A 19,101-nucleotide genomic window follows, 5' to 3' on the forward strand; every position below is an offset into this window, starting at 1 on the left:
GGTAAGTATAACAAAATTAAGCACAGAAGAAGAAGAAGAAGAAGAAGAAGAAGAAGAAGAAGAAGAAGAAGAAGAAGAAGAAGAAGGAGGAGGAGGAGGAGGAAGAGGAGGAGAAGGAGAAGAAGAAGAAAAGGGATTTGTCACCTTAAAAGGTCGAAAAAAGGTTTCAAAGTAACAAAAAAAAGACAATTAAAAGAACCACATATTTATACAACAAAGTCTTAGCCTATAAAATTTTCTGTGAAAAACTTCCAATCGTTCTCATTATACGTTTTCTATCGTCTTGATTTTGTCGCACTGTTTGTTTTATATCTTTTTCCATATATTCCTCTAAGCTGTTTATTCCATTTATCTATTGTACACAAGTATCATTCAATTCTGCTAGGGTGGTATCATTTTTACAATATAGTCTTATATATTCCTTAAATAACAAGAGTTGTTTCAAATCACTTTCTTTTGACCCGAAGTGCTCAGAAAAAAACCCTGTCAAAATCCTTCTACAATTTCTACTTTTAGTTAAGTACTTTTGTTTATTTACTTGATTTGAGGAGGGCGCTGCCACACACACACACACACCCGCCACGACACCCATGACAGGGATTGAACCTGCGACTTTCTGGGTGCAAGGCAGAGGTGCTCTGCCACTCAGCTACCTTCCTCCCACTGCTCTAACACATCTGGTCGTGGTGCTTTAATCAAAGCTTCCCGCCCCCCTTTGTTGCTTATCCTAGCGTGGGTTAACCAGGGAGGGCAAGTTTGAATGGATGGACCCAGCGGGGCGAGCCAAAACCGCAGGAGCAAAGCAGGCAACCTCCCAGGGTGCCAAAATTCCTGGTGTACACAGATATGGAAAGAGGAGGAGGAGGCACAGAGATAGTTAGTAGCAGCAGTTCGGCAGGCTTTTGGCCAGGGCAGCCCCGACGCTCCAGGGACGTGTTCACAGCACAACTGAGATCCTTGTGATCTCCGTCAGCTGCTGGGTCATGAGCACAACTGGAAACAGGGGGAGTTTTTAAAAGTGACAAGCGCTGAACACGAGAAAACAAGGGCTGCTCCCTTGGTTCTTGGCTGCTCTTATTGCTTCTTGGCGTACGAGGAGCGAGGGGAGGGGTGGCAACGCTTTTAGGAGCCCGGAGCAGAAGGAAAAAGAAGAAACAGGCCAGGAAAAGCCGAGAGGGAAGGGCACACTCGCTTGTTCATTCAAATTGGTATATACCGTATTTTTCGCTCTATAAGACGCACCAGACCACAAGACCACAAGTTATCGGAGGAGGAAAACAAGAAAAAAAATGTTCTGAATCTCAGAAGCCAGAACAGCATGAGGGATCGCTGTGCAGCGAAAGCAGCAATCCCTCTTGCTGTTCTGGCTTCTGGGATAGCTGCGCAGCCTGCATTCGCTCCATAAGACGCACACACATTTCCCCTTACTTTTTAGGAGGGAAAAAGTGAGTCTTATAGAGCAAAAAATACGGTATTTAACATCCATAACTCGACTTCTTCGATCTTGTTGTTAATCTCCAAGGCAGGCTTACTGGAAAAGCAGAACGAACAGAGGATGCTGGCTTTTCCAAGTCAAGCCACTGGTTCATTTAGCTCTGTATTGCCTACGCCAGGGTTTCCCAAACTTGGGCCTCTAGCTGTTTTTGGACTACAACTCCCATCATCCCTAGTTAGCAGGACCAGTGGTCAAGGGTGATGGGAGTTGTAGTCCAGAAACAGCTAGAGGCCCAAGTTTGGGAAACCCTGGTCTACACCAAATGTCTAGTCCAGACATTTCTCTGATGAAAATAGGGGTGTCCTATTCCATAATAATAATAATTTCATTATTTGTACCCTGCCCATCTGACTGGGTTGCCCCAGTCATTCTGGGCAGCTTCCAACATATAAAAAAACATAATAAAACATTAACCAACTTCCCTATACAGGGCTGCTTCAGGTGTCTTCTAAGTATAGCGACTTATCTCCTTGGCTCAGGGGTCACATAACTCCATACCCTCCAACGTTTCTCTGGTGAAAATAGGGATGTCCTAAGGAAAAGCGGGACATTCTGGGATTAAACTAAACTAAACAGCCTTGGTCCAGTATACCTGAAGGAGCGTCTCCACCTCCATCGTTCAGCCCAGACACTGAGGTCCAGCGCTGAGGGCCTTCTGGCGGTTCCCTTACTGCGAGAAGCAAAGTTACAGGGAACCAGGCAGAGGGCCTTCTCAGTAGTGGCACCCTCCCTGTGGAACGCCCTCCCACCAGATGTCAAAGAGAAAAACAACTACCAGACTTTTAGAAGACATCTGAAGGCAGCCCTGTTTAGGGAAGCTTTTAATGTTTAATAGGTTATTGTATTTTAGTGTTCTGTTGGAAGCTGCCCTGAGTGGTTAGGGAAACCCAGCCAGATGGGTGGGGTATAAATAATAAATTATTATTATATTATTATTATTAAATCAGAAACCAGGATTGCTTCTATAAATCTGGTGCTGTACCTGGAAAAAAGGGGGACTTAAGAGGGTCTGTTTAAAGCATTTGGGTTTTTGTTTTTGCCGCTAAACTTTCCCTGTGAAAACCTGCTCCTTACCGCTGAATCGGAGTAAACTGCAATCCATAGAAAACTCAAATTGCTGTTTGATTCATTGTTAAAAGAGTGGGTTTTGTGTGGAAAGCACTGGGGCGGGGGGGGGGGGAGCCCTTGGACATGGAAGTTCAAAGCACAGACCTCTGGCTAGAAAGTGCAGGGCAAATGATAAGGGTGGATAAGCTCCAATTGGCATGGCTCTCTGGGATTTCACACTGAGCTTTCCCTTCTGTTTTCCTGGCTTAGAGTTTTTTCTCCCTCTAAAAGCATAAATCACTTAAACCAAAAAATATAGCTAAATGTGCCTAAACGCTCAGCAGGCACATGAGACTCACAGGCATTTATGAGGGTCACATGTGCCAACTGAGCAAGCATTTAGTTATCTTTTTGTTCATTTAGATCAGCGGTTCCCAGTTTGCACTGCGGATCCCCTGTTTTTCAAAAGCCAAGCCATGAACCCCTGCCGAGACCACATAACACCGGTCCTGAAAGACCTACATTGGCACCCAGTACGTTTCCGAGAACAATTCAAAGTGTTGGTGCTGACTTTTAAAACCCTAAACAGCCTTGGCCCAGTATACCTGAAGGAGCGTCTCCACCCCCATTATCCAGTCCAGACACTGAGGTCCAGCGCCGAGGGCCTTCTGACAGTTCCCTCACTGCGAGATGTGAGGTTACAGGGAACCACGCAGAAGGCCTTCTCGGTAGTGGCGCCCAACCTGTGGAACACCCTCCCACCAGATGTCAAGGAAATAAACAACTACCTGACTTTTAGAAGACATATGAAGGCAGCCCTGTTTAGGGAGGTTTTTAATTTTTGATGTTTTATCATGTTTTTTATACCCTTTTGGAAGCCGGCCAGATGGGTGGGATATAAGTAATTAATAATAATAATAATAATTACTACTTTTTAAAATGTTTATTATCTCTGTGGTAGCTTTTGTTATGTGAATGGTGCCAACATACCCTCCAGTGTGTCTCAGTGCAAAACTGGGGCACATGTCTTCTGGTCTGCACTCGTGTGCCAGTCATGTGACCAATGGGATGTTCTGGACAGTTGACGGCTAAATGGCCTCAGTCCAGTATATCTGAAGGAGCATCTCCAGTCCCATCGTTCTGCCCGGACACTGAGGTCCAGCGCCGAGGGCCTTCTGGAGGTTCCCTCCCTGCGAGAAGCCAAGTTACAGGGAACCAGGCAGAGGGCCTTCTCGGTGGTGGCACCCTCCCTGTGGAACAACCTCCCATCAGATGTCAAAGACTTTTAGACAACTACCAGACTTTTAGAAGACATCTGAAGGCCGCCCTGTTTAGGGAAGCTTTAATGTTTGATCCATTACTGTATTTTAATATTGCGTTGGAAGCCAGAGTGGCTTCTTCTTCTTCTTCTTCTTCTTCTTATTATTATTATTATTATTATTATTATTATTATTATTATGTGTCACGGGGCCCCTGGGTGGGTTATCACCAGCTGGGAGCCACTGATTTAGATAATTGATATGATTTAGATCACTGACATTTCTTTTTTGGGGGGAACCTCTGTAAGTCAGGAAATCTCTCTAAGCCTCCTTTCTCACTGCTCCTGTCTACACAAGCCCCTCACCTTGGCCTCTGGCCTTCTCTCTTTCTGCCCCCATAGGTTCATGTGTGCCCACTTGCCAAACCAGGTTCTGGAGAGCATCAGCCTTATTGACACACCAGGGATCCTTTCTGGTGCCAAGCAGCGTGTGAGCCGAGGTAAGACCATCCCGCGGTTGGCAGGATTGAGGGTGTTATGTACTGAAGTTCTCACCCTGGGCCAGCAGGGGATACTGTAGATAGTTATGCAAATGAAGGATCGAAAGTGACGTTCAGTGATTGGCTAGTTACAGAAAATGGTTACTGTTGCATTCTAGTGGAGCTCTATATAAGCAGGCTGACTGAGCTCCTCAGTTCAGTTCAGTTCCAGCTTACAAATAAAGGGCTGCTTTGGAAGAATCGCTGTGTCGTCTGATATGTTCGCCCACAACTTAACAGAGGGCAAGGATGCTCAGCTGCTCAGGCTAATCTTGCCCCACTGTGTGGGTTTCCCCCACTCTCTTTTGGTGCAACATTTATTTTGTTCCTACCAGCTGGAATGTGTGCAGAGGAGGGAAGCCGAGATGATCAAGGGTCTGGAAACCAAGCCTTGTGAGGAACGGTTGAGAGAGTTGGCTATGTTTAGCCCAGGAAAGAGGAGATGTGATAGCCATCTTCAAATATCTCAAGGGCTGCCACATGGAGGAGGGAGCAAGCTTGTTTTCTCCTGCTCTGGAGGGTAGGATTCAAACCCATGGCTTCCAAGTTGCAAGAAAGGAGATTCCAGCTAAACATCAGGAAGATGTTTCTGACAGTAAGAGCTGTTCAGAAGTGGAACAGTCTCCCTCGGGAAGTTGTGGACTCTCCTTCCTTGGAGAGTTTATAAGCAGAGGTTGGATGGCCGTCTGTCATGGATGCTTTAGCCGAGATTCCTGCATTGCAGGGGGTTAGACTGGATGACCCTCGGGGTCCCTTCCTGCTGTACAATTCTGTTAATCAATTCAAGGATCCATCCTCTGCCTTTCATGGCGCACTGCCCTCACAGAGTTGTTTACATAAAGTAAAAAGGTAAAGGCACCCCTGACCATTAGGTCCAGTCGCGGCCGACTCTGGGGTTGCGGCGCTCATCTCGCTTTATTGGCCGAGGGAGCCGGCGTACAGCTTCCGGGTCATGTGGCCAGCATGACTAAGCCGCTTCTGGCGAACCAGAGCAGCGCACGGAAACGCCGTTTACCTTCCCGCCAGAGTGGTACCTATTTATCTACTTGCACTTTGACGTGCTTTAGAACTGCTAGGTTGGCAGGAGCAGGGACCAAGCAACAGGAGCTCACCACATCACGGGGATTCGAACCGCCGATCTTCTGATTGGCAATCTTAGGTTCTGTGGTTTAACCCACAGCGCCACCCTTTGCATAAAGTAGGAAAAACATAAATACGTAGAAAATTTTCGAGAAATCCATCCATTTTTAAGCAGGAGTGGGGAACCTCAGGCCTGGGAGATGAGTGTGGCCCTCCAAGTCTCTCTGTGTGGCCCCTGCTGCTCTCTCCAGGCCTCACGCCTCACCAGCCCCATTCTGTGCCTTCCTCCTGCTTGCTGGGGCTGATGGGATTTGTAGTCCAAGACTTCTGGAGGACACCAGCTGAAGGAAGGCTGTGCTAGGTTGTGCCTCTGCATGACTCTGGCCATGTCCCTTGTGTTGGTGTGCCTCAGTTTCTCCTCTTGAACCCGCGCCCGATACTGCAGAGCCCCGTGTCGGCAGCTGTAGGTTCCTTGGCTGTGTCCCCAGTTGCCGCTGGCTGTGATAGATACCTGGGTGTTTCCCTGGCCCCCGGCCAGACCAGCTCTGCCATGTTCCTGCCTGAAAGGTCTGGGGCTGGTAAACGTTGATTCCCATCTCAGAGGCCGATTTCAAAGGAAACAAAAGCACGCAGCGTATTCATTTCAAAACAAAGGAAGCAGCTGGCGGAGAGGGGAGAGGTGGAGCTAGGAGGTGGCAGGGGGGAGACTGAAGGTTTCCAGTTGCCCCCCATCCTCCCCATGGGGGGATATGGAGACCAACAGCAATTGGGAGAGCAGAGGATCGCCATTCCTGATCTAGCTAGTTAAAAGAGTTCTGGGGAATTCAAAATATTGCACACTATGGCCTTATTCACACTCCTGCTCCTGTTGCGATTGCTGGGAACAGGTCTCTGATTTATAGGCCCAGATCCAAGTGATTTTTCTTGGTCCCACTGCTTTCCCCAGGAAATCCCTCTGTTTACTGCTGAATCGGAACAAGCGTCAATCAGGTTGTGGAACGATATTTGTTCCGATTCAGCAGTAAACAGTAGGTTTCCCCAGCGACAAAAAACCCCAGCAACATCCCTACAAATCGCAGACCCGTGCCTAGAAACTGTGGCAAAAGGGAAATGTGAATGAGCCTTTTTGGTTAGAGTTGCCCTAATAAAGATATTTACCTAATACAGTGGTACCTCGGGTTGCATATGCTTCAGGTTACATATGCTTTGGGACGCGGGTGGTGCTGTGGGTTAAACCACAGAGTCTAGGACTTGCCGATCAGAAGGTCGGCGGTTCGAATCCCCACAACGGGGTGAGCTCCCGTCACTCAGTCCCTCCTCCTGCCAACCTAGCAGTTCGAAAGCATGTCAAAGTGTGAGTAGATAAATAGGTACCGCTCGGGCGGGAAGGTAAACGGCGTTTCCATGCGCTGCTCTGGTTTGCCAGAAGTGGCTTAATCATGCTGGCCACATGACCCGGAAGCTGTCTGCGGACAAATAAAGCGAGATGAGCGCCGCAACCCCAGAGTCGGTCACGACTGGACCTAATGGTCAGGTCCCTTTACCTTTACATATGCTTCAGTTTACAGACTTCACTAACCCATAAATATTACCTCGGCTTAAGAACTTTGCTTCAGGATGAGAACAGAAGCTAAAATGGTGCTTCAGGTTAAGAACAGTTTCAGGTTAAGAACGGATCTCCGGAATGAATTAAGTACTTAACCAGAGGTACCACTGTACAGATTTTGTATTTTTATGGGCCAACTCAGTGACCTTAACTGTTTTTCGTCCCAGTGACTTTAAAGCACATTCCCCTCCCCACAAAGAATCCAGGCAACTGTAGTTTGTTAAGGGTGCTGGGAACTATAGCACTACTAGGGGTAAACTACAGTTCCCATGATGTATTTTTAGGGGGTGTTTTAAATGTATGGTGTGTACACAGCCTCTGACACCAGCAGTATGTGCAGGAACAGAACAGGTGAAAAAGAGAAGCCTTTTAAGATTCCAATGGAGGGTTGTTGTTTTTTAATGGTGTTTTATTCTGTTTTTAGATTTGGGAGGTTTTTTAAAAGTTGTCTCGTTGCCCTTCCGTTATCATTGTGCAGATTTCATTCGCACTTCTTCGTGCGCCACCCTGGAATCTTTTGAGGAAGGGCAGTTAAATAAGTATTGTAAGCAAGTAAAGTTTCCACTAGGCTTTATCACCACTAGAGAGGACAAGGTTTTTCCTGCTACATTTCTGCATGTCAGGCTTCTGTCAACATGAGCAGGGCCAAGGGACGGGGACAGAGTTTACAACACAACCTTAACACACACACACACCCTGATTGTGTGAACAGAAGATGAGAGTCAAGAGGTAATGTGAAGTCAGGTCCACAGAGAATTCACTGCTTGTGTCAAAGGACAAGATGGCCTCCTCTCATGTTGGACTTGTTGGAATCAATGAATACGACTAACTTAGGTGCCTTAATTTCAGTGGATCTACTCTGAGTAAAAGCTAGTTGGATACCAGGACCATTATTCAGCATTCACAGGCCCCTCCAAGTGTCGCTATCTTCCAAGGACAGTCCCAGATTTACAGAAGTCGTCCCAGTTTCTGATTTGATCCCGGAATGTCCCACTTTTCCTTAGGGCATCCCTATTTTCATCAGAGAAACGTTGGAGGGTATGGAATTATGCAACCCCCGAGCCAAACGTATATACAGTGGTACCTCAGGTTACATACGCTTCAGGTTACAGACTCCATTAACCCAGAAATAGTGCTTCAGGTTAAGAACTTTGCATCAGGATGAGAACAGAAATTGTGCTCCGGCAGCCCGGCAGCAGCAGGAGGCCCCATTAGCTAAAGTGGTGCTTCAGGTTAAGAACAGTTTCAGGTTAAGAACGGACCTCCGGAACGAATTAAGTACTTAACCTGAGGTACCACTGTACAACCTTTAGAAGACATCTGAAGACAGCCCTGTATTGGGAAGGTTTTGTTTTGTTTTAAGTTCAAAGTTTTCTTAAGTTTTTATATATGTTAGAAGCCACTCAGAGTGGCTGGGGCATCCCAGTGAGATGGGTGGGGTATAAATAATAAAATTATGATGATTGAAGAGGACACCCCTATTTATATTGGAGAAATATTGGAGGGTATACTTTTGTTTCTGCACTTTGCTTGATATGCAACCTCCTGGTTTTTTTGCATTCCCAGGCAGATGCCAAAACCGAGGCTGTTTATAGTGTCCACGACTGGCCCCCGTATTTGGCTGATAAGCTGCGTTTGGCTTTGTCTGCAAGGCTGCTGTCAAGAGGTCCAGAGAGTGGGGGCTTTGCAGAAGGGGCAGTAGGGTTCATCTCACGACCCGCTAGGCAAATTGTGTTGGCCGCACAAGCTAAACACACGCACGCGCGCACACAAAGATTACAAAATGCAAGGAAACATTTAGCAGATGTAGGAAGGAATTGGTTACAAAGGCAGCTATTGAGCGGGAACAGAATGTGCCAGAGAGCGAGAGAGACGATAAAGCCGTTCTAAGATGTGCTATCCTCATTCCAAGGTGTGTCAAGGGCGCTCTTGAGTTCAGATGTGAGCATGCACCAGGGGAGGTGGGGAAAGGGGATGCCATGTCTGAAGGGTGTTTGAAGGACGCACGTCACGGGAGACGTCCTAAGGAAAACGCAGGGCGTTCCGGGACTGAATCAAAAACCGGGACGGCTTCTGTAAATCCGGGACTGTCCCTGGAAAATTGGAACACTTGGAGGGGCCTGTGAATGCTGGATAAACAGTGACCCTGGAGGAGCTCCTATTTCACAGAGGCTTTTTGTTGTTGTTGGGGCTGAACAGAAGAGAAAGCTGCAAGGAGCCTTTGCTTGCAGGGAGAATTTAGTGGGCCTTGCTCCCAGGGATGGGCATAGCTGTCAAGCGTCCCTTATTTGGCGGGACAGTCCCTTATTCCAGCGCCATGTCCCGCTGCTGTCCCTTATTGATGATGTCTCTTAAATAAGCTACTGAAGGTAATGGGGCCCTTTCTATGTCCAGCTTGCCTTGTCAACAACAAATTGTTGCAGTTTTTTTTTTGTTAAATATATGCTATATGGTAATTTATGGACCTAATAGGTATCTAAAGCCATTTGCACGCAACAAAATATGTATTTTATCAAAGTAATTGTTGATCCCTTATTTTGGCTGCTGGTCCCTTATTTTCAAATCTGTAAGTTGACAGCTATGGGGATGGGGCATCTAGCTCTTTTCCTACACAACTGGGGCAGACATGTTCCCCGCAAAGTGTCCCCCCCCCCCAAGAGGACAGGGTGGGGAGAGCCCTTTCATTCTTTTCCTGTGACGCTCACATTCCTGTACTCGTCTCCCCTTGGGACTTTGGCCTTCCACTGCGTGGGATGGGTCAGTTCAGGGTGGCTTTTAATTCCCGCTGAGAGGCAGGCCTCTCTCAAGCTCTCTCTCTCTCCCAATATTTCTTTGGTTGCCGGGGCACCCCCGGGAGAACCCTGTACAGAGATAGCACAGGTCTGCTGCATTCTTTCCACATTTTATACATGAAAGTATGTGGGGAATCTGGATAGACCCCGCCTCGGCGAACAGGGCGAAGTGGAAACTGGGAAAGGCTGTACGCCCTGGACAAATGGCCTTGTTTATTTGGGAGCGTTAGCCAAGAATCTGCGTTCCTGTGGACGAGACACTCCTCTGACCCCTGTAGCATGGTGTGCGGTTGTGAGTTTTCTCCTGCAACAGGGTGTTAGCCCAGCATCCCTGGGCAAGGCTTCTCCAACCTCGTGCCCTCCATATGGTTTGAACTACAACTCTCATCAGTCCCTGCACTAGGTGTTCTAGACTAGGGGTTCCCCAACTCCTTTGCTGTCAACATTTCACTTTTCTTGTGAGCAATCCTATTCGGAATAAGGGAATTTCCCTTAGAAAAAGGTGACAGCTATGCTCAACTCCCCCCAACTCAAGACTACAGTGGTACCTCAGGTAAGTACTTAATTCGTTCCGGAGGTCCGTTCTTAACCTGAAACTGTTCTTAACCTGAAGCACCACTTTAGCTAATGGGGCCTCCTCCTGCTGCTGCGCCGCCAGAGCACAATATCTGTTCTCATCCTGAAGCAAAGTTCTTAACCTGAAGCACTATTTCTGGGTTAGCGGAGTCTGTAACCTGAAGCGTCTGTAACCCGAGGTACCACTGTACTTGAAAACGGCAGAGCACTTATTGGTTTTTCTGTTGCATTTCTATTGCTTCTTTCATTTATTATACTGCATTCCATTTTCTAGTCTTAGAATCTGCATTCTGTCAGATTTGAATGGTAGTGCAATGAAATGCAATATGGAGAACAAAAGAAGCAATTAAAAAAATTGTAGTTGAAAATCAATGTGGAGGTGGCTGTGGACCACCTGGATAAAGCCCACCGACCTCAGTCTTTGATCCTTTGCTCTAGGCTAGGTGTCGTGTTCTAGGCGGCTTCACAACCACTGGATTTTGATGGCAAAGCTTGATCATAGGTGGCAGCCCCTCCAACAAACCTAGACCTCCGAGTGCTTCCATCTGTCCTCCTCATTCATTCATTCATTTTTATAGTGGTACCTCGCATTACATACACTTCAGGTTACATACGCTTCAGGTTACACACTCCACCAACCCAGAAATAGTGCTTCAGGTTAAGAACTTTGCTTCAGGATAAGAACAGAAATTGTGCTCTGGCAGCGCGACGGCAGCAGGAGGCCTCATTAGCTAAAGTGGTGCTTCAGGTTAAGAACAGTTTCAGGTTACGAACGGACCTCCAGAATGAATTAAGTACTTAACCCGAGGAACCACTGTATAGTCATTTATTTGACCCTGCTCGTGAGCCAGAAAGGCTTATAATGATCGGGAGTAAGACTGCGCCTGCCGCTCAGGCTTGCTGTCTGAAAAGACATGACACAAAAGGAAAGGGGATAGGGAGGGAAAGGAGGGGAAAAAAACAACCCAGCATTAGTTAAGAGTTCTAATGTGTCTTCTTTCTAGCAGTGAAGGGTGAAGTAAGTTTTCTACAGCAGCTGCTTCTCAGGCCAATGGTTATTCTCCCGCACCCCTTGCCATGAAGCCCCCTCAGTGGTGGGCAGCCCCTTGATCAATGAATGGTGCCAGTGTGTGAAGCCCTGAGTTCCAGAGAGTGCTAAACTTAGAGGCGCCACTGCCCTGTGGCCCTCAAAGTTGTCCCAGGAGGACATACGGCCCTCCGCCCCTGCCATGGGCCATTATGACTTTGCAGGCCGAAGTCTAGGTGAGGCCTAGCTGGCACAGAAGCCTGCCTCCCTGACCGGGGGCCCCGGGAGGGACTTTTAAGAGAGTTTGTGATACAAATGGGGAGCGGTAGAGAATCTTCCGCCAGTTGTGTGTCTGTGGGAAAGAGCAGCCCTTGCTCCATGGCAACAGAGCGCACAGATGATTCTCTGGCGAAACGCTGAGGAATGTCTCCCGCATGCCAGGGACGGGGGAGGAAGGGCACATTTCCAGGGCAGCACAAAGCGTGCACATGTGTAGATACAAAGGTAGTTGTAACTAGGAAACTGGGTGGGCCGAGCAAGCGCTGGGATTAGCCTGGCATGCAAAACAAAATGCACGGGCAGCCCTCTGTTGCAAGGCCTTCTTCCCCAACTACCCTCGTCCTCCGGCTGGTGTGCTGCCTCTTGGGTTTCATTGTGTTTTTGTATTTGCAGCAGAACGAGGTGGTAGAATGGACTTTGCCATGCAAATTACACAGAAACATAGCTGTCAAGCGTCCCTTATTTGGCGGGACAGTCCCTTATCCCAGCGCCATGTCCTGCTGCTGTCCCTTATTGAGGAGGCTTTGTTTGGCTGCTGGCTGGGCTTTCTGTCTTTGGCTTGGAAGGGCTCAGAAGTTGAACATACCTGTGCCTGGAAAGTCCCTTATTTTGGCTGCTGATCCCTTATTTTCGAGGCTGCTGGTCCCTTATTTTCAAATCTGTAAGTTGACAGCTATGCACAGAAATCGAAGAAGTCAAGAATTACAAGCCATGCAATGGCAAAGGCGGGCAAAAAAATCATTATAAGTGCTTCCGAATGGCCCTTTACAGCAGCTGTCAACTTGGTGCTCTGGAGGTGCCTTGAGCTACAATTCCCAGCAGCCTCAGCAGCCAGCATGCTGGGGCTGATGGGAATTGTAGTCCAAAACATCTGCAGGGCACCAGAAAGCTCCCTGCAAACAGAAAACCAGCATAGCAGACAAGAGCTCTGAGCTTCTACTTTCATCTTCTTGCCTTCCTTATTTATTTATTTATTGCATTTCTATCCTACCTTTTTCTCTCCAAGGAGCTCAAGCTGGTGTCTGTGATTCCTCAGTTAAGCAACAAAACAACCCTGTGAGGTAGGTTAGGCGGAGAGGGAGGGAGGCCCAAGGTCAGCCTGTGAGCTTCATGGTCGAGTGAGGATTTGAACCCTGCTCTCTCCCAGGTCCGAGTCGAACACTCTAACCACTGCACCACACTGGCTCTTTTTCTGATGCGTGATAACTTTCTGCTTGCAGGGAGATAAGATTACCAGTACAGTGGTACTTCGGATTAAGTACTTAATTCGTTCCGGAGGTTCCGTACTTAACCTGAAACTGTTCTTAACCTGAAGCACCACTTCAGCTAATGGAGCCTCCTGCTGCTGTCGCGCTGCCGGAGCACGATTTCTGTTCTCATCCTGAAGCAAAGTTCTTAACCTGAAGCACTATTTCTGGGTTAGCGGAGTCTGTAACCTGAAGCATATGTAACCTGAAGCGTATGTAACCCGAGGTACCACTGTATTACTGTTATTATTTTCCTACTACTATATGATAGCCCTCCACAATAATCTGATTCTGAATCGGTGGCACATTCCGTTTGGCGACCTCTGTCCCAACTCATCCTCCTGAACCTGCCCAGCCAAACTTTGCACAAACATGTTATAGACAGGCTGGAACAACGCCGCAAGATCCATTTAATAATTACCGTATTTTTCGCTCTATAACACGCACCCGACCATAACACGCACATAGTTTTTAGAGGAGGAAAATCCGTAGGCATGCCACCCGTAGGCATTCCCTCCATAACACGCACAGACATTTCCCCTTACTTTTTAGGAGGAAAAAAGTGAGTGTTATGGTGCAAAAAATACGGTAAATGCTTGCATTCTAAGGCAGATCCACTTCAAATTTGGTTGGCGCGACGGTTTAGTTTGAAACAGAGCTGTCTTTCAGTGCAAACCTTTGGTTCCCAAATGGTGCATGAGGTGGTGCTGATAATAAAGAGTGAGTGTTTCTGAGCATGTGTGGAGTACACCTCCCTTGCTGGTGAATTTGTGTATGTTTAGGATTGCCAAGCAGGGCTTCTGAGCTAGAAAGCCCCAACTTCCTCGAGCCCCAACACCCCCTCTTTTATGTTTGCTCTTGGGGGGGGGGGGGAATCCCATCGGCCAGTAGCTGTTCCGACATCATCTAGCGGCCTAACTCAAGGCTGCAGAACTTTGCAGCGTACCACTGAATAGGATGCAAACCATTCCCTAAACCATGTATGGTATGACATTCTGCAAAGCTCAGCAAACCTCCAGCTGGGGGGACCTCAGAAACTAGAACTCCCTAAAGCACCAAAATGCATGAGGTTCCTGGGCTGCTTGCAGCTTACAACTTTGTTGTTGTTTAGTCATTTAGTCGTGTCCGACTCTTCATGACCCCATGGACCAGAGCACGCCAGGCACTCCTGTCTTCCACTGCCTCCCGCAGTTTGGTCAAACTCATGCTGGTAGCTTCGAGAACACTGTCCCACCATCTCGTCCTCTGTCGTCCCCTTCTCCTTGTGCCCTCCATCTTTCCCAACATCAGGGTCTTTCCCAGGGAGTCTTCTCTTCTCATGAGGTGGCCAAAGTATTGGAGCCTCAGCTTCACGATCTGTCCTTCCAGTGAGCACTCAGGGCTGATTTCCTTCAGGATGGAGAGGTTTGATCTTCTTGCAGTCCATGGGACTCTCAAGAGTCTCCTTCAGCACCAGAATTCAAAAGCATCAATTGTTCGGCGATCAGCCTTCTATATGGTCCAGCTCTCACTTCCATACATCACTAGTGGGAAAACCATAGCTTTAACTATATGGACCTTTGTTGCCAAGGTGATGTCTCTGCTTTTTAAGATGTTGTCTAGGTTTGTCATTGTTTACAACTTACACAGGCCTAGATTTCACCACAATAAAAGCACGGGCCTCTTGTTCTCTGCCTTCAGACATGAGGAGCTATTAGTATTTTAAAATCTTCCCCCTTAGAAAACACACAAAAAACCCAATTGCGGATCAGGACAGATTTCTCCCCCACGCATGGTAAAAGCTTCTCCTTCTGTGCTATGGTTTTGCCAGCCTGGGCCTGTCTAGATCCCGCCCTGCTCCTTGGCTCCCTTTCCTGCGCACAGCCAGGGATCCATGGGATTCCTGAGCCGAGAGGAAATCCTCGCAGCGAGTCGGCACAAGCCGGAGTCAGCCGCCTGCCCTTCAAAGTGAATTACGGCTCTTTCTCGGGGAAACGCCGCTGCCGCTGCCAGCCTTCACTCAAAAGCTCCAAAAGGCAACCATCTGGCTTTGGAAACGCACCTGTGGGCTTCATAATCTTTCTAATATTCAAAGATTCCTTTTCGCCAGGCACCAAGGCGCAGGCTGCGCACACCCTGTACACTTAAAGCACATTTAATGTGCATGGATTTCCTCAAATAACCCTGGCAGCTGTAGTTTACCCCTTGCAGAGCCGCAAACTACAGTTCCCAGGATCCTTTGGGGGAAGTCACATGCTTGAAATGCATGGTGTGTTTGCGCAGCCAAACTATGGTAAGGCAGTCTTTGCTGCAGGTTGGGGTGCCTTCCTACTCATTCTGCTAACTGGGGGCCCTGGACATCTGCCTCTGCTGCCTCGTATCTGGTTCTCTCTGTACCACCACCATCACTAACAACAACAACAACAATTTATTTATATGCCTCCCATCTGACTGGGTTACCCCAGCCACTCTGGGCAGCTTCCAACAAATTAAAACACACTCGGAGTTAAGTGTGAATTTCATGCTCTTTATTCAGCTCATAGTAGTGAGGAATGGACGTTCCCCCAAAATGTCTGCTTTATATACATTATTTACACAATATGACCCACATGATTGGCTACTTCCAGGATTCTCCTGTAGGCCAATCAGGTTGCGGATTCACTTCCACCTGGAGTTGGATTGGGTGGCTCCTGCGGACCAATCAGACTGCTGCATTCTGGATCCTATTGTTCTAGGACCAATCAGACTGCTGCATTCTGAATCTTATTGTTCTAGGACCAATCAGACTGCTGCATTCTGGATCCTATTGTTCTAGGACCAATCAGACTGCTGCATTCTGGATCCTATTGTTCTAGGACCAACCAGACTGCTGCAATTTGGATCCTATTCAACTCAGTACATAACAACACAGTATCAGTGATTGCACAAACCAAAGAAAAATGCCTTGGAAGAGCAGGGCTTCCGTGTTCTTCCTTATCTTTGTATAAAAATGTGCAGGGTTCCCCTCCTTCTCTTTTGCACGGCAAAACAACTCTAGATGCAGCAACAGCAATAAAAGCTGGGGCGAGGGGGGGGGCGGTTCACCACCATCCCTCTCTCCAGCCAACCCTGCACATTCCACACTCCCTCTTTGCTGGAAACCCTTCCCTGTTCAGTTCAGAATTTGCTTGGTATTTCTTAAGCATCTTGGTGGAGGGAAACTCCCCTTTCCCCTGCTCATTTGGCAATCTAATCCACATTCGTTTTAGCAAGCCATTTGCTGGCCCATGCGCCACAGTTTACTGGGTTTCCCAATCAGGGTTTGGATTTGTTCATTAGCAAAACCCAGCGAGACACGACGCCACGATGCAAAACCACGAGCTTCCAATTATAACCGACGCAAATCGATTGGTTTAACCGCACAACAGTGCTTTGTTTCATGCACAAAGTTGCACATAGGAAGCTGGCTTCTACTGAGTCAGTATTTCCTAGCATGGCTCTCCGGGATTTTAGGAAAGGGCCATTGCCAGCCTTTACCTAGAGAACCAGAGGCCTTCTGCATGGAAAATGCATGTTCAGTCTCTGAGCTATGCCTGGGGTGCTTTGGTCCATCGTGGCTGCTCTGCTGGTTGCTGAAATTTGCTGTTGGCGATTCCACAGGCCTGGCAGGGTCCAGATTATTAGCATTATTAAGAGTTCATCCCAGCAGATGATGTTAGCGCCTAAAAGGAGCCTGCTCTCACAGTACCCAACCAGAGGTCTGTCGAAAGCCCCAAACCAGGATCTGACCACAACAGTACAGTGGTACCTCAGGTTAAGAACTTCATTCGTTCTGGAGGTCCATTCTTAACCTGAATCTGTTCTTAACCTGAGGTACCACTTTAGCTAATGGGGCCTCCCACTGCTGCCACCGCCATGCGATTTCTGTTCTCATCCTGAGGTAAAGTTCTTAACCTGAGGTACTACTTCCGGGCTGGTGGAGTCTGTAACCTGAAGCGTCTGTAACCTGAGGTACCCACTGTACTCTTCCTCATCTGTGATTCACAGCAAATAATATTGAATGGTGACGCACAAATGCACCTTACGGCATTGACTCTTAGGAACTATAGAGCGCCCCTTCCCTTCTCCTGAAACAAAGAGCCTGGAAACAAAGATCTGGATGGAGGGCAGTGAGAAATGGAAGGAGCTGGCCCATATTGAGAAGATATTTGCCAAGTCAAAAGCTGATCGGTTACATGGTCTGGTCACATAATCTTACAGTGAACAACGAGAATATCATCCAGAGCAGCGGTGCTCAGTCTGGCCACACACAGGGAGAATCTTGTTGTACCATCTCAGTCGGAGAAGACCTCAGGGATGTGGTAAAAAGGTAAAGGGACCCCTGACCATTAGGTCCAGTCGTGACCAACTCTGGGATTGTGGTCCTCATCTCGCTTTATTGGCCGAGGGAGCCGGCGTACAGCTTCCGGGTCATGTGGCCAGCATGACTAAGCCGCTTCTGGCGAACCAGAGCAGCGCACGGAAACGCCGTTTACCTTCCCACTGGAGTGGTACCTATTTATCTACTTGCACTTTGATGTGTTTTCGAACTGCTAGGTTGGCAGGAGCAGGGACCGAGCAACAGGAGCTCACCCCGTCGCGGGGATTCGAACCGCCGACCTTCTGATCGGCATGTCCTAGGCTCTGTGGTTTAACCCACAGCGCCACCCGCATCCCCCAGGGATGTGGTGCTTAGTTTCTAAATACAGTGGTACCTCGGGTTACATATGCTTCGGGTTACATACGCTTCAGGTTACAGACTCCACTAACCCAGAAATATTACCTCGGGTTAAGAACTTTGCTTCAGGATGAGAACCGAAATCGTGCTCCGGCGGCGCAGCAGGAGGAGGCCCCATTAGCTAAAGTGGTCTTCAGGTTAAGAACAGTTTCAGGTTAAGTACGGACCTCTGGAATCAATTAAGTACTTAACCTGAGGTACCACTGTACACCTGAGTTGTTGCGAATTGGACAACTTTTTCATTGCATTTATATGGGAAGTAATAGCGCCACTGTATTCTGCTCTGGTCAGACCTCACCTGGAGTACTGTGTCCAGTTCTGGGCACCACAGTTCAAGAAGGACACTGACAAACTGGAACGTGTCCAGAGGAGGGCAACCAAAATGGTCAAAGGCCTGGAAAGAATGCCTTATGAGGAACGGCTAAGGGAGCTGGGCATGTTTAGCCTGGAGAAGAGGAGGTTAAGGGGTGATATGATAGCCATGTTCAAATATATAAAAGGATGTCACATAGAGGAGGGAGAAAGGTTGTTTTCTGCTGCTCCAGAGAAGCGGACACGGAGCAATGGATCCAAACTACAAGAAAGAAGATTCCACCTAAACATTAGGAAGAACTTCCTGACAGTAAGAGCTGTTCGACAGTGGAATTTGCTGGCAAGGAGTGTGGTGGAGTCTCCTCCTTTGGAGGTCTTTAAGCAGAGGCTTGACAACCATGTGTCAGGAGTGCTCTGATGGTGTTTCTTGCTTGGCAGGGGGTTGGACTCGATGGCCCTTGTGGTCTCTTCCAACTCTAGGATTCTATGATTCTATATCCTCCTTATTTCTCCAAGAAGCTAAAGGTGGCATAGGTGGTCCTCTCCCTCTCCTTATTTAACCCTTACAGGCCTGTGAAGTAAGGGACGCTGAGAGGAAGCAACTGGCCCAAGGTCACCGTGTGAGCTTCATGGCCGAGTGGGAATTCGAACCCGAGTTTTCCCAGGTCCTAGTCCAGCGCTCTAACCACTGCACGACACTGGCATTTTGAACCAGGCCATTCCGAACTTTGGCAGCACCTCTGCTTGAAACTAGCTATGCCGTAATCTGCGGGGGCCCTGCCCACCAGTCAGTGGTGCATTGAGTGGCCCTGAAATCTCCAACTTCCATGTGTTGTTGTTGTTTAGTCGTGTCCAACTCTTTGTGACCCCATGGACCAGAGAACGCCAGGCACTCCTGTCTTCCACTGCCTCCCGCAGTTTGGTCAGACTCATGTTCGTAGCTTCGAGAACACTGTCCCACCATCTCGTCCTCTGTCGTCCCCTTCTCCTTGTGCCCTCCATCTTTCCCAACATCAGGGTCTTTCCCAGGGAGTCTTCTCTTCTCATGAGGTGGCCAAAGTATTGGAGCCTCAGCTTCAGGATCTGTCCTTCCAGTGAGCACTCAGGG

At 48.1% G+C, this 19,101-nt stretch overlaps 1 protein-coding gene across 2 annotated transcripts in view; it reads left to right on the forward strand.

The window, feature by feature from the left end:
- The window catches only part of EHD2 (EH domain containing 2), a 48,498-nt gene that overhangs the window by 6,676 nt on the left and 22,721 nt on the right, over positions 1 to 19,101 (forward strand). For both annotated transcript variants that reach the window (XR_014221722.1, XM_082231172.1), the window contains exon 2: positions 4,203 to 4,300. Coding sequence is in view for 1 of the 2 variants with exons in the window: in XM_082231172.1 (XP_082087298.1) it covers positions 4,203 to 4,300 (98 nt within the window). In the remaining variant the exon portion in view is untranslated. The remainder of the gene's footprint in view (positions 1 to 4,202; positions 4,301 to 19,101) is intronic.

This window comes from Podarcis vaucheri (assembly GCF_965113315.1).
Source record: "Podarcis vaucheri genome assembly, chromosome: 7".
NCBI lineage: Eukaryota > Metazoa > Chordata > Lepidosauria > Squamata > Lacertidae > Podarcis > Podarcis vaucheri.